Source organism: Lactuca saligna, chromosome 6, assembly GCF_052625555.1.
Source record: "Lactuca saligna cultivar CGN05327 chromosome 6, ASM5262555v1, whole genome shotgun sequence".
NCBI classification, from domain to species: Eukaryota; Viridiplantae; Streptophyta; class Magnoliopsida; order Asterales; family Asteraceae; genus Lactuca; species Lactuca saligna.
In genome coordinates, this window is record NC_136422.1 from 176382202 (window position 1) to 176408825 (window position 26624).

The window sequence follows — 26624 nt, forward strand, 5'->3', positions numbered from 1 at the left end:
AATAAATGAAGAAGAATGAAAAAAACAATATGAAAAATAAAGAAAAGGAAAGAAAATGCAAACGTGAAACTCGGGTTGCCTCCCGAGAAGCGCTTCTTTTGATGGAGTCATTAGCTGGACTCCGCCCCGTCTACGTGTTTGCGATTCCGCACAGCAGCAGCTCCTCCAATCCTTCATTTCGGGGGACTCCTTCTTCATATTTCTTCACTCTATGACCATTGACTTTAAATGGTGTGCCATCTCTTGAGATCAATTCTATAGCCCCGTGAGGAAACACCGTCTTGACCAAAAAGGGACCATCCCACCTTGATTTTAGTTTGCCCGAGAAAAGTTTTAATCGGGAATTGAAAAGTAGTACTTTTTGGCCTTCATGGATGTCTTTGCTTTTGATTCTTTTGTCATGCCATCTCTTGGTCTTTTCTTTATAGAGCCACGAACTAGAATAAGCCTCATTTCGGAGTTCTTCAAGGGCATTCATTTGCATTAGACGGTTGGTCTTCAATTCTTCCATGTCAAAGTTGCACCTCTTTAACGCCCAATATGCCTTATGCTCGATTTCAACCGGTAAATGGCATTGCTTTCCATAAACTAACCTATATGGTGTAGTACCAATAGGTGTTTTGAAGGCGGTACGAAATGCCCATAGCGCGTCATCCAATTTATCTGACCATTCCTTGCGGTTGCTTCCCACCAACTTCTCTAAAATACGCTTCAAGGCTCGATTGGTCACTTCCGTTTGTCCACTCGTTTGCGGGTGGTATGACGTGGAGAACTTATGGGTTACCCCATATTTCTTGAGCACCTTTTCCAATTGATCATTGGCAAAGTGTGTGCCCCGGTCACTAATTAGGGCCTTCGGAACACCAAACCGGGAGAATAGTTTTTTTAAGAATCGTACCACTACCCGTCCGTCATTTGTAGGTAAAGCATGCGCCTCCGCCCATTTCGAAACATAATCTACCGCCACTAGGATGTACTTGTTTCCTTTGGATGTGGGAAATGGTCCCATAAAGTCAATGCCCCACACGTCGAATACCTCACACACTTGAATGCTATGTTGTGGCATTTCATTACGAGATGAAATGTTTCCCACCCTTTGACAAGCATCGCATTCTTTGACATATTGGGCTGCATCTTTGAAGATTGTAGGCCAATAGAACCCAATGTCAAAGATCTTCTTTGCGGTATAGTGTGCTCCATGATGTCCTCCCGTGGGCCCGCTATGGCAATGTTCTAGTATTCTTCGACTCTCCTTCCCGAACACACATCTTCTTATAATTCCATCCGCACAGCTTCGAAAGAGGTATGGATCGTCCCAAAAGTAATATTTGATCTCCGCGAAGAATTTCTTCTTTTGCTGACTACTATAATCCTTCGGGACGTAATTTGTAGCTAAATAGTTAGCTATGTCTGCGAACCATGGCTCCTCTCCCACGGACACCATTATGTATTCATCCAGAAAGTCGTCTCCATCATTATCTTCTTGCAATTTCGGGTTCTCGAGCCTAGATAAATGATCGGCCGCTACGTTCTCCATTCCTTTCTTATCTCGTATCTCTATATCGAATTCTTGAAGAAGCAGCACCCATCGTATTAGTCTTGGCTTGGCATCCTGTTTGGAAAACAAATACTTGATAGTCGAGTGGTCAGTAAAAACAGTGGTTTTAGATAAAACCAAGTAAGGGCGAAACTTGTCAAAAGCGTAAACTACGGATAACAGTTCTTTTTCGGTAGTAGTATAATTCTCTTGGGCAGGATTTAAGGTCTTGCTTGCATAATAGATGGGTTGAAAGTGCTTATCAACCCGTTGTCCAAGGACCGCTCCTAGTGCATAGTCACTAGCATCACACATGATCTCGAAGGGTAAGTTCCAATTTGGTGCTATAATGATCGGGGCATTAGTTAATTTTTCCTTTAGAAAGTCAAATGCCTCCAAACACTTTTTAGTAAAATTAAAGGGTGCATCTTTTAGTAATAATTGTGTTAAAGGTTTCGTGATTTTGGAAAAATCTTTTATAAAACGCCGGTAAAAACCTGCGTGTCCCAAAAAACTTCTAATGCCCTTCACATTAGTTGGTGGGGGTAATTTGGCAATGGTGTCTATCTTTGCCCGATCCACCTCAATTCCCTTTTTAGAGACTTTATGTCCCAAAACTATACCCTCCTTGACCATGAAGTGACACTTTTCCCAATTTAGGACCAAGTCGGTTTTCTCACATCTAGCAAGCATTAAGTCGAGATTTGTGAGGCAGTCATTGAAAGAAGATCCGAATACAGAAAAGTCATCCATAAAGACCTCCATGAATTTTTACACCATATCATGGAATATGGCGGTCATGCACCTTTGAAATGTCGCAGGTGCATTGCATAGTCCAAATGGCATGCGTTTATAGGCGAAAGTCCCACTGGGGCATGTAAAGGTGGTCTTTTCTTGGTCCATTGGGTCTATGGGTATTTGGAAATACCCTGAAAACCCATCTAAAAAGCAATAGTAGCTATGGCCCGATAGTCTCTCTAACATTTGATCTATGAAAGGAAGGGGAAAATGGTCTTTGCGAGTGGCATCGTTTAGCTTTCGATAATCGATGCACACTCGCCAACCGGTTACCGTTTGCGTTGGAATTAACTCGTTCTTTTCGTTGGTAATGACCGTCATTCCTCCCTTCTTGGGCACCACTTGGACCGGACTCACCCATGGACTACCGGAGATGGAGTAGATGATTCCTGCATCCAAAAGCTTGACCACCTCCTTCTTGACGACTTCTTGCATGTTCGGGTTTAATCGTCTTTGATGTTGCACCACCGGCCTTGCTCCTTCTTCTAAATTGATTTTGTGAGAGCAGTAGGATAGGCTTATTCCCTTGATGTCGGAGATGCTCCATGCGATGGCTCTTTTCCTTTTCTTCAACACGCGTACAAGCTCCTCCTTTTCCGTCTTGGATAGATCCGAGGCTATAATCACCGGCTTCTGATTTCCTTCTTCCAGAAAGGCATATTCCAGATGGTCAGGTAGTGTTTTGAGCTCCAATTTGTTGTGCATAGTGACGGACTCGCCGAGTGCAGGTTTGGTACTCGGCGAGTTGGTGGCGGCATTCACGACTTCTGGTTTTTCTTCAGATGTACTCGGCGAGTAGATCGGGTCTACTCGGCGAGTAGGGCTTTCAGCTTGGTTCTTTATTTCTTCATACTCCGCTTCTTCCAACAGTCTTTCAATCTCTAATAAGTCCTTTTCTGGATTAAATACTTCGTCCAAAGCTGCAAACTTGCTGGAATCTTCAGGTATGTCTTCTTCCAATAATTCGCCAAGCATGTCGATTGAGAACGACGTGTCATCACTACTCCTTGAGTACTTCATGGCTTGGTCTACCCCGAATGTCACTGAATCGTCCCCAACTCGCAATGTGAGCTTAGAATCTCTCATGTCTACGATAGCGCTAGCGGTGTTGAGGAAGGGTCTTCCAAGGATGATTGGCACTTGCGGATCCGCCTCCATGTCGAGAATGATGAAATCAGCCGGGAAGACAAATTTGTCTACTTTCACTAGCAAATCTTCACAAATGCCTCTTGGGAAAGTAACAGTCTTGTTTGCCAAATGAATTGCCATCCGAATTGGCCTTGGCTCCGGGAGTTCCAGCTTCTTAAAGAACGAGTATGGCATAAGGTTCACACTTGCTCCAGAATCAGCTAAGGCAAAGTTGCCAAATTGGCAAGGCAAAGTTAAGCTCCCCGGATCACCCTTCTTCTTTGGTAATTTGTTTAGCATTGCGGCGGAGCAATTCTCATTAAGTACTACCTTCTGCACTTCCTCCATCTTTCTTCTGTTAGTGAGGAGTTCCTTAAGGAACTTTTCATACTTGGGCATTTGCATGACGGCTTCAATGAAAGGAATATTGATTTGAAGAGTTTTAATGTGATCTAGAAACTTCTGATATTCCTCTTCCTGCTTCTCTTTCTTGGCTCGGGCTGGGTATGGCATTGGAGGCTGGTATGGTTTCAAGGGTGGCTGTTCATTTGTTTTAGCAGAGGTACTCGCCGAGTCCATCGGTCCTACTCGGCGAGTAGGACTCTCAGATTGTGAGTGTTGGTTTTCGACTTGATCTTCCATTCCTTCCTTCTGTGAGTCCTTGGTTGCTTCAGTTCGAATGGGGGCCAGGGGAGTAATAATCTTCCCACTTTTTGTGGTAACAATATTTACTTGTGCGCCTCGTGGGTTGTTCTCGGTTTTGCTAGGAAGCTCACCCGGTGACCTTTGGTTTAGTTGTTGAGCAAGTTGCCCAAGCTGCATTTCTATGTTGTGGATGGATGCTTGCTGGTTCCTGAGCATTGTTCTTGTTTCTTGGATAGCAGCATCGTGGTCACTATGTCTTTTCTCGGAAGCGGCCACAAATTTAGTTAGCATTTCCTCCAAGCTTGGCTTCTTCTCTTGCACCGGCTCCTCCTTTTGGTAAAAGCCTCTCCCTTTTGTCTGTACTTCTCCTCCTTGGCCTTCTTGTACTCTTCGTAAGGCAGCCACTCCTTCTTTTGTTTGCGCCAGTCCTCATCATACCGGTCACCGCTCGAATAACATACTTGTGCCTTTTTGTTGCCGTTCTCATCCAAATCGCAATCTCTAGTGAGGTGAGGTCCATTGCAATTTTCGCAACCCACCCGTATGGCATGGATGGTTTGATCCATTTTGTCCATTCTCCTATCCATGGTTTTTAACATGGCCATGACCGCGGATAGATCTTCAGTAGCAGCGTATGCGGCTCCCCTCGTGACATCATTCCTAGGGTTGTGGTATTCTCTAGAGTGTTTATAGAATTCTTCAATCAATTCTTTAATCACCGGGGGTGGCTTCTTTGTAAGTGGGCCTTGTGAGTCTAGCAACTGCCGGGTCATGACATTGACTCCATCATAAAAGATGGAAACTTCTTGCTGGCTGTTTAGATCATGGTGTGGGCAATTTCGTAGCAGACTTTTGTACCTCTCCCATGCTTCATATAATGACTCTCCAGCTTGTTGTTCAAAGTTTGCAATGGCCTTCTTGAGTTTGGCTATCTTGGATGGTGGGCAAAAGTGATCAATAAATTCTTCCTTCATTCTGGCCCAAGTAGTGACTGACCCGGGGGAAAGTGATTTGAGCCAGTCTTTAGCAGCACCCTTGAAGGTTACCGGAAGCATCCGAAGTAGTTGAGTTTCGCGGGTTACATTTGGAATGTTGAAGTAATCAGCAACATCATTCACTTCATCCAAATGTTTGTAGGCATCTTCATGATCTATCTCATAGAGAGGTATTTCCTTGAGTGAAGCTAGGATATGACCTTTTAGCTCGAAGGTGGCAGTTGCGGGAATTGCGGGTTGCATAAGTCCCGGGCCATGGTCGTCGCGCATCCTCTTCTTCCATTCTCCCATGGGAATTTCATCAATGTTAGCCATAGTGAATGCTAACTCTTCCTTCGATTCGGTTTCTTGTTTATACGTTGCCTCCTTTTCTTCCTCGGTTTCGTATCCAATATCTTCTTGAATTGGCTCCTCAATTATCAAGGAAGCGCTAGAAGCTCCTGATTTGCTGCTTTTCTTTTTCCCAAAAACAGTCTTCAAGTTGGACAATGGTGATTTCTTTGGTGTGCTTGAACTCTCCACGTCCTTCCCTTTGTTTCTTTTCAATGCGGATTCGGGATCTTCAAACGGGGGTACCAGTGGTGTGTTTGCTCCTCTGGTCATGAAAGTCCTGAAATTGATCAAATAAAAAGCGTAAAAAGAACAAAAAGATTGTAAACAAATAAAAAAAATTGCTAACTAAATTGTTACTCGCCGAGTAGGTGCGAGTGCACTCGGCGAGTATCAGTGATATTTCAAAAAAAAAAATTCTAAGTTTTAACCTAACTAAAACAGATACTAAAACCTAATTACCAGTTACTAAATTGCAATAAATGAACTTTATGCAAGTAAACTCACACAAAGGATCGAAAAAATTAGGAATTAGCTTAATTATTTAGAACCGTTCCCCGGCAACGGCGCCAAAAACTTGATGTGTGTAAATTCAACTAGTTTTATCCCTACTTTTTATTAATAATTTGAGCACACAAAGGCAGTGAACCTGTCTTTAAGTGGTATAGATTGATAAGTAAGGTATCGAACTCAGGGAACGGCAATTAAACTAATAGCTAATTTTCACTAAAACAAATAATAAAAGTAAAGGGTTTTTCTCTAGTTTTGCAAGACTAGAAACTTAGACAAACTAAATTAACTAATTAACTAAAGCAACAACTATTCACCAAATTTGATAAAGATGTTTCTATTTAGGTTCAACCAATTCACTCGTATGGTTATTTAAGTTAAGGTAGATTAATTGCTATTGGTTACCAATGATAATAGTTAGGTTCATATCCATTACTCCTAACCCTTAGACAATTAACTAATTTAAGCGTTGATCAAGTGTTTAAACTAATTAATTCCCTAGATTAATTATTTGGATTAAATAAGATTTGTAATGGTTAATTAAGTTATCAATTCAATTAACCTCTTGTTGATGGTTTCTCAAACAAGCTCACACATTAATCTTCCTATTTTCTTATTAATCTTAGTTTCATACTCATTACTTCAAAGCATACGTTTTAGCATTCACATAGACATATGAGGTTAACAATTAAGTGACGTTCATGCAACCTAATTGCCTTCCAATTAACAGAAAATAGTAGTGATTAATACATAAGGTTCTTTAACAAACTTGATTTAATAAATCACCAATAGACAATTAAACAAGAATTAATAATTAAATCATAGGAGTTCTTTGGTATTCCCCAAACAGAAACAAAAACGAGTTTAGCTCATAGTTGCAGTAGAAACAAATACAAAAACAAAGTTTATGAAAGCAAACATGTTTAATTCCTAAGTCTAAGTGGTAGAATTAACCTAATTGCTTGAATTCTTCCAACTCTTGAAGCTTAGGGTTCCTTAGCGCCTTCTGAACCTTTTAGTCGCAGCTAATCCTTCAAAAATCGCCAGGAATAATGTCCCATGGGATAAAGATTCGTCTTTTAAAGATATCCCAAAACAGAGGGTACTCGGCGAGTAGCAGAATCAACTCGCCGAGTAGGTGCATACTTATCCGTCTTGAATTAGCAGTCGTATTTATCTTCTGGCATATCGTTGTGTACTCGCCGAGTAGGGTCGATCTACTCGCCGAGTAGGTCCTTCTTTCACTCTTTAATCTTCACTTGCTTTCCTTTTCTCCTTTTTGCCTCCAAGCATATCCTTTGGACTGAAAACACAATTCAAAGCATTTTAAGTACCTTTTGTCCACATTATTCTCATAATTAACCAAAAATAACTAAGAATATATGTAAAATAATTAACTAATTATGCACATATCAGAAGTGATCATGATTTCACCGAAGAAGTACTACTCTTAGAGCCGTAGTGTTGTCTGATCATCTTCTGATCAAGTGATTGTATAGTCACTTTCATCTTACACATAGATATGAAGTATTTTATAAAATACGTGCTATGTGTATATATATATATATATATATATATATATATATATATATATATATATATATATATATTGTTGTTTATATGTGTGAGTGTGTGGTTATTTTCTTCTAACACAAAGATATGAAGTATTTGCTATGAAATACATGTTATGTGTTTAAATATTGTTGTTTACTTGGGATGGATGTTGAATGAATGTTTTATACAGGTTTTTAAATAGTTTTAAACTGTATATGTAATTTATATCTACAAATATGTTGGGTAGAACATGGGTAAATGAAATAGTTGGTGTGTGATGAAATAATGTGATAGGATATAGGTGAGGATATAATGGTGATGATAATTAGGTGATGATAGATAGGTAATGAGTTACGAGTCCAGGCGATGTTGTGGCTGCGTGTTCATTCGATGATAATCTAACCCTTATTATGAATTACGAGTTCAGGCGATGTTGTGGTTGCATATTCATGCGATGATAATCTAACCCTTATTATGAATTACAAGTCCAGGAGATGTTGTGGTTGCGTGTTCATGCAATGATAGTCTAACCCTTATTATGAATTAAGAGTCCAGGCGATGTTGTGGTTGCGTATTCATGCGATGATAGTCTAACCCTTATTATGATTTACAAGTCCAGGCAATGTTGTGGCTACGTAATCATGCGATGATACCCTAACCCTTACTAGACACATATTGAGGGAGTGATCCCTAAATTAGTATTATCTATGCGATGTAGGCGATGATCCTTAGGACAAGTTCTTAGGAACAAACATATAAGGAAATAAGATGTAAGGAGATGAGAGGTAAATATGATATAGGCAATGACCCTTAGGATAATATCTTTAAGGAAGATTAAACGAAGATAATGGGGATGGGTAATTGGGTTGATTGTTTGATGATCAAATATAATAATTATATTATTATGAGTTGAAAACCCTATATGCTCACCAGGCTCCTAAGCCTGACCCACTTAGTTTTCTTTGCATTACAGGTAATGGCACAAGGGTATAAGTTGGTGGACTTGACGAGAGATTTTGGATTATAGATTAGTAGTTGTAAATAACTGTTGTAAGGTCTATTTTATATTGTTTATGCTTTTGGTCTATATCAGAACATGACATCTCGAGATTTTGTTATTTAATGAAAAATGCATTTCTTTAAAGAAATGCTTTGATAAATTCTTATCATATTTTTTTTTGGGAACAAATTCCACAACTGTTTTCTGTAAACGATTACTCTGATTTTAAAACAACATAAAATAATCGGTCTTTTCTGGCCATGAAAATGAGGATGTCATAGAAGGGTCCCCGCGTTAGTGCACATAATCTCCCCAACGTTTTCCCCATTGACTATTTATGACTTTTACTCTGATGTTGAAATGATATGATCACTTGATTGGTTTTGTAACAATCTTTTGTATTGTTTGTGGTTTTAAAAATGAAAAATTTACTATGATTTTTTGGGACGTTAGAAATTGGTATCAGATCCTTAGTTTGAGGGGTTTTGGCACACTCTCTGGTGTGTCTAAACTCAAACCGAGGAATTGGTAATCTTTTTGAAAGAAAATAAGTTTTATAAAAGGTGTTTATAATGAAAAGGGGGTGTGATGTGTGCAATCAACCGAGCTCAGGTAAGTTATTCCCGGAATACCCATACATATTAATATGTTATATGATACAGAATGTTTGCATGTTAGGATAAGGCTAAGGATACCTTCAACAATTGCATAATAGATTGGCCTGATATGTGACGCCTTGTAGCCTATGAGGAATTGGATTCTATCTTAGATTTGGAATCTATGTTGGTGGAAGTAATTGCTAAGTGAATGATTTAAAAATTGTATACGGTTAGGATCATATAGCCCTAGAATGACTGATTTAACCTTATTTCTTGTTCATTGTCTAGTTGTGGTCTTAGGGTAGAATCTTTCATTCGACAATCTATTTGATCCCATATTGTGTATAATTTGCATGCATAAGACAACCGACAGTAAGAGTGGTAGTTCCTAGCATGGTAGTAACAAGTGAGATTGGGATGTCTTTTTGATTGATTTGTGGCTTGGAGTGCTACTTCACGAATGTTGCTTGCTTTTTACTTTATGGGACTCTTGTTGATGTGAGTTAACTATTAAATGAATATGTTAAATTACATGTTGCAAAGGTTAAATAATCTCAGAGTGATTAATTTGCTCTTATTGCGCAAATCTCGTCCGAGTCTAACCGTTGTAGGGTTGAGTCTATTAGTCGAAAGATTATCTAAGCTTTGTTACATGTAAGTCTATTAATGAAGTAGTTAACTGACTTAAGTGAGAGTTCTTCACCAGTGGTGGCAAGGTGATGTCGGGATCCTAGGAAAGCCTAGGAAGTGTTTTAGTGGGCTTGGATGTGTTGTTTAGCGAGTACTTTGAGTACCTGGTTGAGAAGATGGCTTAGAGGATCCGAGATATTTCTTGAGTAAAGTATGGATAGGTGTGGAAGGTAGTATTGGACCCGTACTACTGAAAGCATATGATCCATACTAAAATCGAGGAAAGTCAAGGAGAACCTAGGAAGCCTGTAGGGTGAGGAATTTTGTGGGTATGTTTTGATTATTGTATGGTTGCTTTTCAGAATAGTGATGAGTACTTGTAGAAGAGGATCTGGTTCATCCTCAGGTGCAAGTGTTGAACCGATTGTAACACCATGTTCTGAAAATGACTACCTATAGATCTCAAAGGGAAGGCCAGGGGCATTTGGTCTTTTGCAGGTTTTGAGTTTTTATTCGAAAGGTTTTGGGTCGGGGTGTGTAGCTAGAAGCGTAGGGCTTCTCGCCACCTCCTCTCGGATATAAACTTCGTCGAAAACGGACTTAGAATGAGGGAGTTATAATACTTTGAAGTTATTGACATTAATTGTCTCTTAATGGAAAAGTTGGCAAAGAAGGACCATGCATGCAAGGTGATGAACGCGTGAGTACGCCCAACGTATAAAGGCATAAGATCAGGGGTGCTTTTGGCGTACGCCCAACGTACATCCAGTGAGCCACTATATAAATAACATAATGGCTGAAACCCTAGCCTCTTTATCCGTTCCCCAATCTCAGTGAAACTCTAGAATGCCTCATCTCTTCGTCCTTGGGTGATTTTGACTCAAAAACTTATTGTGAGGTGGTGTAAGCTTGGAAGAGGCAAAGAAGGAGTTGGCAAGGAAGAACCTGGAAGGTCGGAGCTCGTAGATCTGGAATAGCATCCTCATTTGGAACTCTTTAGAGGTATAAAGTTCATAACTTTACTTAAGGGTGCTTAGATCTAGTGTAGTGTGGTTTTGGAGTTAGTTTTGCTCCCAAGATTGGACCTTTATGATGAAATTCCATTTATGAGCTTGGGGTTGCCACCCTCAGAGCTAAAAGGGTCCCATAAGCAGTAAAGTCTCCATCTTGAATGACTTAATGGATTCATGCATGAGATCTAGCCCTCTTTATGGAAGAAGAATATCATTTTGGGAGTTTGGGCTTGTTTGGACCAAGTTAAGTCACCAAGTCAGTGATTTTATGGATTAAGACGTGAAAAAGGACTTGGATCTATGTTTGTAACCTCTGAAGTGGAGTATTAAGCTCTTAATGAGAAATGGACTTAGCAGGGGGGGACTATGCTTAGCGTACGTGCAGGTACGCCCAACATACTCACCAATTACCTAGTACGCTTAGCGTACATGAAAATATGCCTCGCGTACTCTGTCAGTTTGGGCTTCATGTTGTTGGGCCTCGGATTGGGCCATGCTTTGGACTTTGGGCCTTACTGGGCCAGCAGAAGTCAGATGATGTGGGCCAAAAAGATACTTGGGCTTAAGGTAAGGCCCATTAGAGGGATTGGGCCCGATTTAGCAAATTGGACCATTAGTGGGATTGGGAAGCTTACCTAGTATTGGGCCTTATATATGGACCAAGTTGGTCTAGGGGTAGAATGGTCATTTTACCCCAAGAAGGATTATTGTATTGGACTAAGTGATGTTTGGTATTGGTAGTTCGGGAAGCCGAAGGGTCAACAGTTCGGGAATTTCCAGTCAGCAATCGGAGGAGTATCAACAGGGTTTAGCAGTACGAGGTGAGTCTCCTCACTGTGTGAATGGGTCTAAGGCCACAATGCTGGCCCATGTAGTTTATGAGTAGGAAGACTCGGGGGTTAGCCCTAGGCACTATATGCCAGTATGTGATTTTGGATCAAGGTCCGATGTCGGGCAGGTGCATGAGGAATATTTATATGATAAGTTTATACTTGTTGTCTGTGTGATACTCGTATGTGCCTGGCAGGGATGTGAGGGCGGGCGAGGTCCCGTATCTCACCACTAGCAGAGTATGGATGGGGTTGCGTATCTCATTAGTAGTGGAGCATGGGTGAGGCCCGAGATAAGAGAGGGGTGAGTGTGGGAGGGGGCCCGTATCTCACTATCAGCAGGAGCGTGGACGGGGTTCCATGAATCGTCAGAAGCAGGATAGGGGTGAGGCCCTAGTTAAGCGAGGCCTTAGATCAGGATTATAGTAGAGTATCTTAGCTACTTGTTATGTGTTATGTTATATGTTTGTATGCGTTTAGCGGGCGAGGCCAAGAGACAAGCGGGGCTAAGAGAAACAGATATGTACACCGAGCGGGGCTCGATGCAAGGCGGGGCCCGAAGCCGGAGCTAGTCTGATGCTTGGCAATTTTTGATGCAGCGGGCAGGGGCCTAATATGTGGTTATGTATGTGGTATGTGGTAGGGTGGGGAACTCACTAAGCTTCGTGCTTACGGTTTTCCGTTTTGGTTTCAGGTACTTCCGGTAGCAGAGGGAAGAGCTCGGGGTAATCGCATGTCACACACACCAAAGGAGTTTTAGCCTGGGATGTTTACTCTGATAAAATAAAATAATGTTTTAGACATGATACTATGATGTGATATGTTTTGAATGAATGGTTGGCACTTGTGGTTTTATTATTAAAATTAAAAACAAAATTTTTGGCCATGACATTTTGGGTTGTTACAAGTTGGTATCCGAGCCTTGGTTTAAGGGATTCGGGCACGCTCTCGGGTGTGTCTGAACTCAAACTGAGGACTTAGTATGAAAATTTTCAAATGAAAATCATTTTTATGAAAAGAACTTAAGAAAAAGAAAAGAGTTTTGGAAAGAAAAAGAACTTGAAAAAGGAAATGAATTTTGAAAAAGAGAAAAGGGTGTGGTGCATGCAATCAGCCGAGCTCAAGTAAATACCTCAAAATACCCATACAAGTTTATGTTATGCTTATGAGAACTGCATGCCATGCTAATACAGATTCCTGAGTAGAGAATATAACAATTTGATTGATGGTTAGCTTTCCATTATCCGAATGCTGCTTGCTCTGTGCTTTGTGGGACTCTTAACATTATGAGCTAACTATTAAGTGAATACGCTAAGTCACATGTGGCACAGGCTAAATAATCTCAGAGTGCTGGATTTGACCATATTGCGCAGCTCTCGTATGAGTCTAACCGTTCTAAGGATGAGTCCTTTAGTCGAAGGATTATCTGATCTCTACTGCATGTGACTATATTCATGAGGTAGTTAGATGATATTGGTGGGAAGTCCTTCAGCAGCTGAGGACGGGGTGGTTTAGTGGATTCCCTAGGGTAAGCCTAGGATGAGAGTAGTGCTGGGAGAAATAGTAGTAGAGTAAGGGACTTGGTGGAGTCAAGGCAATTCTTGAGGAAAGTATGGATAGATGTGGAAGGTAGTATGGGCCCGTACTACTAAAAGCAGAGGATCCGTACTTGATATGTTCAGTGTGAGGAGCCTTTGTAGCAGCAGCGTGTGTGTGATCGATTATCTGCAGATTAAGGTGAGTCTCCTCACCGTATGTTTGGCGTCGAAGGCACTAATACTGGCCCATTAGAATGTGTTATGTAGGATGTTGGTTATCTTTGTCACTCTCGTATTGATGTGTTGGTTAGGCCTATTGGCATGCATGTAGGGTCAGACTCATTTTCCTGAGTGGGTTGGGCCCATTGTATGTTGGGTTAGGCCCATTATATATTGGGTTAGGCCCATTAAATGTCGGGTTGGGCCCATCCATATGTGGGGTTGGGCTCATTGAGTAGGAAGGGGCTAGGCCTATTATCATGGGTTGGGCCCAATATGCGGGCTAGGCCCAATTGTATATATGATATGTGGTATTTTGGGGAACTCTTTAAGCTTTGTGCTTACAATTTCATGTTTATGTTTTTAGGTACTTCCAGTTCTAAAGAGAAGGGTCCAACGTGACTACATATCATCCCTCCAACGTTTTCCACATCGACTATTTACGACTTTTACTTTGATGTTTAACCGTTATGATCAATTGATTGGTTTTGGAACAAATCATTTATATTGTTTATGGTTTTAAAAATGAAATTTTTACTATGAATTTCTGGGACGTTATAATGTGTTCTACATTTGTGTGGGCTGGATGGTAGGGGACTGCCAGTGATAGAAGAATATTCAATAAAGCCTTACAAAGATCGGATCTTCATTTTCCACATCCAAGGGATTGTTCGTATAACTTTTTTATACACACAATTTTTATGCTTTTAAAATGTTTTTGAAATGAATAACAGATATTTGTTTTATTTACAGATAGATATTATGTTGTTGATGCTAGATACCCAAATATTGAAGGGTATCTTGCTCCATACAAAGGTACTAATATTCGATATCATATACCAGATTTTCCACGTAGACAGACTTCTTCTATGCGTGCTCCATGTGGAGTGCAAGAGACATTAAACTATCACCACTCATCATTTTGAAATATCATTAAACGAACTTTAAGAGTGTTGAAAGCTAGATGAGCGTTATTAAGAGACATGCATGTTGATTACAAGTACAAGAACCAAGTGCATATTATGATAACATCGATGACGATCCATAACTATATTAGAAAGGCTTGTAGGTTTGATGAAGCATCTAACGGGGCATAACAAGAATCCTACAATCTCACATGAGGTGACATTAGCAGTGAAGGTTATGAAGAAGGTCCAATTACACATCGCATAAATAATGATGATTTGTATATGACAGTGATACGAGATATTACTGCGCAAAATATAATGGAATTGTAGGAATGAATGTAATATTACGTTACTTATGATATATTTATGAATTATTTACAATTTGTATTCTACTTTTGTATGAACACAATTTTAATATTATCATGGTCTAATAAAAAAAATTAATTACTTTGTAAAAGAAATTGACATTATATATTTTGTAAAAGAAAAAGTTTAAAAAATTATCAACTTTGTGTATAAAAACCGTTAACTATGAAATATTATATGGTAAATGGTTCTAAATCTATAACTATGTTCTTTTTTTTTTTTTTGTCATTTTTCTCAAAAAAAAGCTAAGATTCTGTTTGATAGTTTTTGTCTAGAAAAATGTTGTCCGGGAAAGTGATGTATGAGAAAGTTTTCTGACTGGGAAAGAAACCATATTGTTTGATTATATATTTGATTAACCGTGTTGAATGATGAAAAATAACAATATTACCATTGTTGTTCTATATTGTGATGGATGAAGTTGTTGAATAATTATACAAAAATATAAATTGTCATACAAAATCAAAATCACACAATAATCATTTAAAAGTCCAAATAGAATGACGATTAAGTTGTTTTTAGTTTATTTATTTTTTTCAATTTGATGTTACGTTGTTATTCTTTCTAGCAATTTTAACTTTTTTTATAACTCAACATGTGATTCTTGATTCGGTTTATATCCAATAGTGATGGAATGAATGATTTTTCTTAAATATATTAGGATGATGGTGGTGTTGTCTATAAAAATGATTAACCCAATAAAAATGAATTAAAAAAATAACTAAAAGAAATTAATAATACAATATAGTAATATTTATTAATATATAAATATTATATAGTTATAAATAATATTTATTAATATATAATAAATAATCCACTAAAAGAACTAATACATAAAAAGCAAATAGAAAAAAAATTATCTAAAAGAAATTAATAATCCAATAAAATAATATTAATTAATACATAAGTATTATATATTAAAATTAATAGTTATTAATTATATAATAATCCAATAAAAATTATTTAAAAGAAATTATTATTCAAAAAAGAAATTGGAAGAGTTTGGGATACAATTGTCTTTCTAACCTATTCGGCCAAAAAAAAAAATGGTTTCAGAGTGTTCACGGAAATATATATCTTATCAGAAAAGATCCATTTTTTTTTACATATCAAAAAATCTTTCCGATCCATTCAGTCAGAAATATCTGTTTGAAGCTACAAAGATATTTATCATAAGGACCTAAATGAAACACTTTTTAAAACCAAATTATTGGCTTTTCATCTTTTCCTACCTAAAAAGCAAATTAAAACACCTTTTTAAAAACTCATTTCTAAAAAAAAAAAATCATTTCTCAAAAAGCATAAGCTAATAAAACATTAATTCTAAAATCATTTTTGTGATAAAAAAAAAAAAAAAAAAAAAAACTAACTCAAATTAGTAAGTTTTTTTTAATTACTTAAATGATTTTATTATTGAGATTTATGCTTTTAGTTTTGCAAATTAGTATAAATTTAAAGTTTTTGGGAACTTAACGGATAAAACGGTTATCTTTATTTTTATTTAATAACTAGATTTTCGTATATGTATGGATACGGCTACTTTTCCAAAGAAAAACTAATTATTTACATACTAAATATTGATTCTGAAAAATTGAAAATCGTTTAATCTAGAAAAAGGAATAAAATCTTAAAGTTAAAATATAATGAGGATGTGACAGAGGAATATGCACTCATCATTAATCATAACCTCAAAAGTAAAAGATTCCCCAACTCCCCTTCGCTGGGACAATATTTTGAATAACAATTCAATATATTTTTATATAATATTTATATTTGCTTTTTAATAAAAGAAAATGATGAAAGTTATAAAATAGAAAATTTATTATATATTTGTATCTTTATCAAACTTGATATCACATGATGAATAGTATTTATATTTATATTTTAGTATCATTTTACTATTTCTTAAAAGGATAATTTAATTTTTAAGTACCACAACACACAACCTAATAATCTTAGAGTTGGTTTACCCATAAGGATGCCTACGTTGAAATGTTATTAGGTTGACGGTAGGCTATACGGATGGGTAAGTAACTCACCCGTGAGATGACTTGGCATACTCAGTTACACATGAGATGGAAACAAACAACACCAATGTCTTATGAACCTGTGAGTTCTAGTGAACCCTGCTACACACACACGAGAGAGAGAGAGAGAGAGAGAGAGAGAGAGAGAGAGAGAGAGAGAGAGAGAGAGAAATGTTATTAGGTTGAGGGTAGGCTATACGGATGGGTGAATAATTTACCCATTAGATGACTTAGCATACTTAGTTACACATGAGATGTAAACAAAGAACACCAATGTAGTGAACTCTGCTACATGAGAGAGAGAAGTGAGAGAGAGGGAAAGAGAGAGAGAGAGAGAGAGAGAGAGAGTCTTTTCTTTCCTTAGTTTTTATTCTTTCTCTCTCCATCTCACTTCTTATCTACTACCTAAACACCATTTCCTATTAGCTTTTGCATACTGTTTGTTTTTTTGAATACTACATATCTAAAAATGTTGGTGCGCTCTCTTCTTGGTGCAGATGTGGATCAGAGTCTTCTAACATCTTCAGACATCTTCTAGCCTAAACACACACACACACACACACACACACACATATATATATATATAAAGTTTTTTTTTTTTTTAATTTATATTTTTCCAACTTTATTAATGATAAACAATTTCAAAAAAAATTACAAAACTTAAAAAAAAACGTTCAACGATATAAACATGATATTTTTGATAAATTTATAAATAAAGATTTATTACAATAATAATCGTTGAAGTTTTTTTTATATAAATATGAAAAAAAATCATAATATATTCTTATATTTTTTGCCAAATTTTTTATAATATTATTTAATACAATATCGTCAATTTCTCGAGAAAATATTTATGGTACGTTTTTAATGGATTTAATTAAAAAAAATTGAAATTTATTTCCATCTATTTATGTATCAAATTCTTTGATCACTAATTATAATGTTTAGTTATAACTTTGCAACCAAAGTTGGTTTTTATCAAATATATATACATTAATTCATACCATTTTTTTTATTTTTTATACAATAATACATAAAAGTTTATCTAGATTCGTTAATTATTTATAACAAAATCATAAAAATATTAAAAAATCACTTTGAATTTTAAAAAAATCAGTTTATTTAGATTTCAGTTTATTTTAGTAGCGTGTAGATGTTAAAAAAAAGTCTTCTTTTTTTAGATTGCAGACATTTGGTCCACCTCTTTTACTGCAAAGGTCTACAGATGTGGTCCACAGACTGCATATATTTTGCCTCAGAAAAAACAAATAGCACCTAAATGAAGGTTATAGATCTCATCGATAGCTACATGTGGATATAAAGAACGTAAAAAACGGAGCTCGAATGAATAATATATGATTTTTTGAAAAAACTGAAAATATGCTTGCCAGCGGCGCGACGCGCTATGACATTCCTGTTTGGTTGCTAGTCTTGAGGGCAACCCAAAAGGATTGTGCTACAATCAATTTAAGTATATACCAATTATGGTTATAAGCTTAGACACCTAATCCAACACTCTATCCATTGGGACTATCCGAAAAGGTCTAAAACCCAATCCATAAAGCTTAATAATGCAAGGGCTTAACCAATAAGCACTTAATCCCTAAAGTCCTAAGTCCATCCTTTCCAGAAGTGATTCTAATACCAAAACCATCCCAAAGACATACATGTCCAATGCATTTCTTGAACCCATATCAGGGCAAACTGAGGATTTATGACATAATCTCTATACATGACATCAAAACTTGATTATAATCTAGATCTAAGACACTACTAACTTATCTTGACCTGGAGATTCATGAAGTTGCAAACTTTATGAGTTCTAACCATTCCAATATTCAAGAACAAAAAAGTAAAGGGACAAAACTCAAGATCTAACAACTTGGAATGATAAAAACCGAGTCTTGGATACTTACGAAGGCCAGAAGAGTGCTAATGTGAAGAATGAGAACTTGCTTGATTGATCTATGCTTCCTTCTTTAGCTTCAAAAGCATCTAACTAGCTCAAAAATAGAGGAAGATGATTAGGGTTTGCAAGGAACGTTTGGGGGAATGGAGGTTGATGTGAGGGAGGCTATGGGGGGGGGGGGGGGGGTTAAAGATCGTTAAATAGGGCTCAACCCTTAAACTTTAGGGTTTTCTCCACCAGTCGCCACCACGTCGTGGTGAGGCGTCACCATGCCGTGGCCAAAAAGGAATCATGCACAATTTGGAAAAAAATCATACATGGAATCGAGTGTTACACATACTTCTCCCACCTTGGGAGAGCACATCCAACATACCCATACACTCATCCTAGACATCAAAGTGGTTCTCTCCATCCAAGAGAAACCTCCTCATCTCACCTGTCGATCTGAGTTGATCATCAGAGCCTGCTCCTGGGGCATAATCCCTAGGATGATTTTAATAACTTTGTTGTGATAGAAGCTAGATATCATGATGCACCACTACTAGATCTTCGGTCGAGATCTGACTCCAAGATTCGGCGGCATGAGTTGACGTTACAACAATATGTATGTGTGTGTGTGTGTGTGTGTGTGTGTGTATATATATATATATATATATATATATATATATATATATATATATATATATATATATATATATATATATTGGGGAGGGCTCATGAGGATTACAAATAATTTATGAAAACATGAAAACAAAGAAAACCTATGATATTGTGTCACTTTAACCTTATGTTTTGGACAATAATCCATCCAAAATTTGAACTACATGATAATAATCGATGATACATTAAATATTGTTTCATATTAGCAAAACATGTTTTTTTGATTTTTTATTATGAAAACTTGAATTTAAAAATGGTTAAGGACATGAAAAAATAAAGAGAAACGGTTGTTAAAACCACCTCTAAATCTATATTGCCATAAGACATTCCCATGTAAACTGATTATCTTGCTAATAAATATAATTTCTAAGTACATGTGTTTAATTTTTATAAGATAAAATCCGTTTTCATATTTTTTTTTTGTGTGTGTATGTATATATATATATATATATATATATATATATATATATATATATATAATAATAATAATAATAATAATAATAATAATAATAATAATAATAATAATAATAATAATAATAATAATAATTTTGGAAAAGAGTATACTTATCATTCTAGGTAGTTCAAAGACCATTTGTGTAAGTTTAAAAACCACGAGGACTATTTGCATAAAAAAAAAAGATTAACATGGACTAAAATTAGTCCATTGTGACTTTTCTTAGAGCATTGAGTGTATGCAACGGAATGTAACATCAAATTAATGTCACCTCATCCATAACACCACCATAACACCAAGGGGGAAATGGTGTTTCAGATGTTATATATTTTTAAGAGGTAGAGGAAGAAAATAAGGAAAATTATTTGATTGGTTGATGAAGGAGATATCCAATCATCCTTCTTGTTTTATCTCATCCTCGTTATCACAAGATCCACTATAACGAGATTCAACAAGCTGGGGGGACGGTGTTCCCCCGTTACGATGCCGTTGAGGCATGTCATGTCACCAGCCTTACTTCTCGTTTGTACCCCTACCGTGTCGTCTTAGGAGAGCATTTATATAATTTTGTCTAAAAATAAAAGGTTGTCACAGTAGTTGAATGATTTAAAGAAATAAATTAATTGGCATTAAAACTTTACAAAATATTTACGACTTTATTTAGTTTCTATATTTAACCCTAAAGTAAATTACAGTAATATTGGCAAGAAGTAGGTAAATGGAACGGTACAATTTAGGTAAAAAAGGAAACTGAAAAATGAATGCGTTACTCAATTGCCGGCGCACGGCGACCCAACGGTCGGGAGAAGTGGTGTGGGGTCCTTGACACATGATAATTGCCCCCATCACACCAACATTGAGCTGTGATTCAACCGCTGTTTGGAGCCCACGATTTATATTCGTCCCACTCATCGAGACAGACTGTTTCAAACCCCTCTCAAACCCTTAAAAGACCCCCTTCCCTCTTCCACAACTCATTCTTCTCATCTGTCTTCGATTCCTTTCTCTCAAAAACCAAAGCTTTCTTCGATCCATCAATGGCAGAAGAAACCCTCAACACAGCCGCACAATCGGCAGCTCATGCTGAGGTTGCCGTTGTTTCCAATGTCCCAGAGGCCGAGAAGGTTGAAACCTGTGCAAAAGAAGCTGTCTTGCCGGAGCCGGTGAAGGAGGCTATCGTTGAAGATGAGAAGGAGAAGGTTGCTGCTTCGACTTCCTTCAAGGAGGAAAGTAACATTGTGGGTGAACTTCCTGATCCACAGAAGAAGGCTTTGGATGAACTGAAACATTTGGTTCAGGAAGCTCTTAACAAACACGAGTTCACTGCACCTCCACCGCCGGTGAAGGAGGAGAAGCCGGTTGAGGAAAAGCCATCACCCGTCGTTGAAGAGGAAGCCAAGCCTTGTGAGGATCCAGCTGTTCCCACGCCGGTGGCTGAACCTGTGGTTGAGTGCAAGGAAGAAGAGAAGGTTACACCACCGGCGGCAGAGCCATCGGAGCCTGTGAAGGAAGTGACTGAAGTGGTCGTGAAAACCGAATCCTGCATCGACGAAGACGGAGCAAAAAAGATCGAAGCGATTCAAGAAACGATCGTAGCAGTCACCATGCCTGCGGAGCCACCAAAGATAGAGGAAACCGAGCAACCACCGTGCGCGGCGGAGGAAATCCCTATCTCACCTGAAGAAGTCTCAATCTGGGGAATCCCGTTACTCGCCGACGAACGTAGCGACGTTATTCTCCTGAAATTCCTCCGCGCAAGAGACTTTAAGGTCAAAGAAGCCTTCACCATGCTTAAAAGCGTAGTGGCATGGAGGAAAGAGTTCGGGATCGAATCACTACTCGATGAAGATCTGGGAACAGAGCAAGAGAAGGTGGTTTACATGCACGGCGTCGATAAAGACGGCCACCCAGTCTGCTACAACGCATACGGCGAATATCAAAACAAGGAATTATACCAAGCAACCTTCTCCGACGAAGAGAAGCGCAAGAATTTCCTCCGATGGAGAATCCAGTTCCTGGAAAAGAGCATCAGAAAGCTCGATTTCAGCCCCGAAGGGATCTCCACCATCGTACAAATCATCGATCTCAAATTTTCCCCCTCCCCCTTCAAGAAAGAACTCCGTCAAGTTCTTCAGTTGCTCCAGGACAATTACCCAGAATTCGTCGCCAAACAGGTACCTACCTCCATTAATAAATCTGTCAGTTCAATTATCTTAATTTGTCTGGGACATGATGACATGTTCTGATCTTTGTCTTTTGACCTGTAGTCAACGGTCGACCCCAACTACCACATGCGTTTGTTCTTAATCTTTTTCTGATCTGGGTTTTGTGTCTTTTTTTTCTGTAGGTGTTCATCAATGTTCCATGGTGGTACCTTGCTTTCTACAAGATGATTAATCCATTCTTCACCCAGAGGACCAAAAGCAAGTTCGTTTTCGCCGGACCTTCAAAAACTTCTGAAACCCTCTTCAAGTGAGTTTTCCACGAACAATACCTCCGATTCTTCCATGGATCTTTCATCTTTCTAACCTTTTATTTTATTCTGCAATTTCAGATACATAGCACCGGAGCTTGTTCCAGTTCAATACGGCGGGCTTAGCAGGGACGGCGAACAAGAGTTCACCGCCGGCGACTCCATCACGGAGGAGATCATCAAGCCTTCTTGCGAACACACAATCGAGCTTCAAGCTCCTGAGGCATGCACGTTGATATGGGAGGCGAGAGTGGTGGGAGGTGAAGTTTCATATGGGGCTGAATTTGTGCCGAGTGCAGAAGATGGATACACTGTTATTGTTCAGAAGTCGAGGAAGGTTACAGAGAGCAGTGATGGATCGGTGATTTGTGGGAAGTTTAAGTGTGGTGAAGCAGGGAAAGTGGTGCTTACATTCTTTAATCAGACCTCCAAGAAGAAGAAGGTGCTTTACAGGTTCAAGAGCGAGTAAAAAAGCTGCTTCGTATTTCATTCATACATTATATTCTTGGAATTTATTTATATTGATTTGGTGATTTGATTTGATTTGTTTTGTGGTTTTAGTATGTTCATTATATATTGGGATTTGGTGTATTGAAATTTTACATATAGAAATGGATTGTGAGCAAATACAGTTTGGTTCGAAGTCTTTCATAATTTGATCCGTTTTCGGATTCTTGTTCGGACCATTGACACAAGCTAAAAACAAAATGAGACAACGATTTACACCTTGACAAAATCCTTTTAGGATTTGTTGTAATAAAAAACAGACGTGTATAAAGTTTGATTGGTATCAATTTCATTCCTTTTAGAGCATTTATACGATCTACTTTACATATATATAAATCTCACTAAAATAAATTTAAGAAAATAAAAAATACAAGAAAATAACAAGTATAAATCTCACTAAAATAAATTTAAGAAAATAAAAAATACAAAAAAATAACAAGTAGAAAAAAAAATAATTCAAAAACTCTTAGAAAATGACATATGAGATGTATCAAATTCAATAACAACATCATATTTGGTAAAATTGATTTTCATTTATTAGGTTATATATATATATATATATATATATATATATATATATATATATATATATATATATATATATATATATATATATATATATATATATTACAAAAATTTTCGAAATTTCACTATTATCTCTCTTACATCACATGTTTTTGCGGAACTCCTACTAGGCTATATATATTGTAGTTGAAAATGAAAATTATGTAAGAGGAAGATAAATGTGTAATTTATAAAAATCATGGAAGTAATTAAGTTAGAAATTAAATTATAAGAACATTGGACAATTAAAATGTATTATATGATACAAAACGACGTAGTATAGCGAGTTTGGGTACGTAAGCTTATATACACTTAAGGGTATATTCACTTATATATATATATATATATATATATATATATATATATATATATATATATATATATATATATATATATATATATATATATATATATATATAATGAATATACCTAACAACCTTATATAAGCTTAGGTACCTAATCTCATCAAACTACGTTATTTTGCATTAAATATTTATTACAATCATCCAAAGTTCTTAAAGTTCATCCCTAAACTTGATTTACTTCAAAAAATTTTGGAAATTCATCATTATATTTCTCCTACATCCTTTCATTTGTAGCTGTATAATATGAAGTTCATCAGGTGGTATTCGATAGAAAGACATGATGAAAAAGAAAGATTCTGTTGAAAGTCCAAAGATTTTGGAAGTAATCAAATTATGGGGTTGAAGTTTAAGAACCTTAGGCAATTACAATGTAAATATGATACAAACCGATGTAGTATTATGGAGTTAGGTACCTAAGCTTAAGTACCCAAACACATCATAATATGTCGTTTTGTTTAATATATATTCATTATAATGTTCTTAAACTTCAAACCTAACTTGATTTACTTTCAAGATTTTCAAATTTTCACTATTATCTTTCTTTTACATTACATCTTTTTGCCGTCTACTAAACTATATATACATTGTAGTTGAAAATGAAAATTATGAAAGAGGAAGATAAATATGTAATTTATAAAAATCATGGAACTAAATCAAGCTAGAAGTTAAATTATAAAAACATTCGACAATTAGATGTTTGTTTTTTGTCTGCAGATCTTATTGGCCTCTTCTGTTTGAGCTGTGCAGACCACGTGCAAACATTAGGTTTCACAGACTGTTTGTTTTTTTGAAAACTACGGACTAAAAAATGTTTGCGCGCCCTCTTTTTAGTGCAAATGTGGACGAGAGTTTTCAATCATCTTCTAACCTAAAACATAGACACACACACACACACACACATATATATATATATATATATATATATATATATATATATATATATATATATATATATATAATTACAACGGTTTCTAATGCAATCATTCCAAGTCGCAAGATTAGATTATTTATACTTAAACCAGGAAAATGAAAAAAATAAAACAATACTATAAAAAGTTGTCTTTCTGCATTTTTTTTTTTATGAATCAAACACAAGATTATTTCAAAATCTCCATATCATGCACCATGTATTAAGAACCAACACTTCCAACCGTAGCTTAGTTTGAGTCGGACTGATTCAGTTAAACCCTTTCACACTTTTTTTTTTTTTTTTTTTGTTTCTTGTTCTATTATGCATAGATGATTATTACATATAAAAAAAAATATAAACTTGACACTTCTTTTTTACATTGATCATAATTCTTTTGTTATTTCATCTTCGTTTTTAGAATGAGAAACACACACCCATTAATGATACTTCTGATTCTACATCTTTTGTCCAAAATGACTTGAACCCTCGATAACTTAGATTATTCATTATACCCACCACTAACCATTAGACCATCTCCAATGCATTGAACTTTTAAGAATTAAATGGATTTCCACATCATCATTTTAATTATTTTTTTATAAATAATATTAATAAATAAAACTATAATATTACATTAATTAGAAATTCAAAGTTACAATTACTAAATATTAATTAAAGATTACAATTTAGAAATTAAAAGTTACAATTAATATACTAAATAAAAAGTGCAATATTTAAAATACAAATTTTACTTCATATATATATATATATATATATATATATATATATATATATATATATATATATATATATATATATATATATATATATATATATATATATATATATAGTTTGTTTATTGCAAAAAATAAATTAAATATTACTTTCTATATAAATTGAGAAAGAAAAACAAAATGATAAATAAAAAAAGAAAGAAAAAATAAGTTTTTATAATATATTGAGAAAAAAAAAAAAACATACCGCGGTTGAAACTCACTCCACAATGCTCCGTATACTCATTCAATGTCACATAAGCCTTTTTTACCCATTCAACTCTACATTGAATGACAATTCGAGGTGGCCTTATAGTGTGTGTCACATCATCATCAAGTTTTACTACTAAACCATAAGATACTTATCACTACCATACCATTCCATCTTATTTTTTTAATTATATTTAATTCAAAAATATAATAAACACATATTTTTTGAAGTAGTTTTTCATTGATTTAATACTACATTACATTAATGAAAAAAACACAACATTAAAAAAAAAAAAAACTAAAAAAAGGTAAACATATCTAAAAAATTACCCTATTCCTATATCGGGATCCAATGCATGGATTCTTTCATTGCGAAAAATATCTCCAAATCTTCGCATTCAAGATCGTCCGCTTTCATTTTCAAAATATTCATATCGGTTTTTGTTTGAAGCGTCGTCTGCACCTCTTGGAATGATGTTTGCGTGTCTATCATTTTTGCTCCACCCAAATTAACATCTCCTCCTTGCTTTCTTGAATGTGGACATATCGATCAAATTTCTCTTCAAAATGATCAATAACACTAGAACCCGAAGCTGACAAACCCGCTTTTTTGCTTTATTTCTTCCAATAGGCCGATGAAGAGGTTGCTCGTCTTCAAGATCAATCGGGTCATCGTTGATGTCGATGTGTGTTCGCCCATCCGATTGTTGGGAAGATGCATTGGGGTTTCTTGATCGCTTTGAACTAGAAGAGGTTTGTGAAGTTCTTTCCGTTTGCTATTTCCATTTTGGAGCATCTTTCAAGTTAGTCACAGTTTCACATATGGAAAAGCTTTGCGGGTTCGTCTTGTTTTTTCAAATTGATCCAAGGCCGTCTTAAAGACATCGAAATCGTTTGACCCACTTTTGGGTATGTTTTGGAGGTTGTTGTAAATTCCTCCGAATTTCATGCATTTTAGTCGAATATCGCGCCACTTCAAGCTAATTTGGTTGGGATTTCGACTTTCACTTCCCGTTATCTCATAAAATTTGATGCGAACTTTCTCCAAAAAACAACTAAACGTTTGTTCATCTCCTTCAATTGGATACTGGGAAGCGGATAACCATGCCTCCGCTAAATTCTCTTCGTCCTCATTTGTCCATGGTATCCTATCTTGTGTATTGGTTTGACCC

The 26624-nt window shown here is 36.4% G+C and overlaps 1 protein-coding gene and 1 non-coding gene across 2 annotated transcripts; both read left to right on the plus strand.

Annotated features, from left to right (window-relative positions):
• Positions 1-4927: 4927 nt before the first annotated feature.
• Positions 4928-5034, plus strand: LOC145003583 (small nucleolar RNA R71). Its single transcript, XR_013662038.1, has one exon. It is a non-coding gene; the product is annotated as a small nucleolar RNA R71 (small nucleolar RNA).
• A 15540-nt stretch (positions 5035-20574) lies between these two features.
• On the plus strand, positions 20575-22766 carry LOC145000111 (patellin-3-like). Its single transcript, XM_078959263.1, has 3 exons — positions 20575-21824; positions 21998-22122; positions 22205-22766. Exons 1-3 carry the CDS (start codon positions 20688-20690, stop codon positions 22590-22592), a joined length of 1650 nt encoding a protein of 549 aa, XP_078815389.1. The 5' UTR covers positions 20575-20687; the 3' UTR covers positions 22593-22766.
• The last annotated feature ends 3858 nt before the right edge of the window (positions 22767-26624 follow it).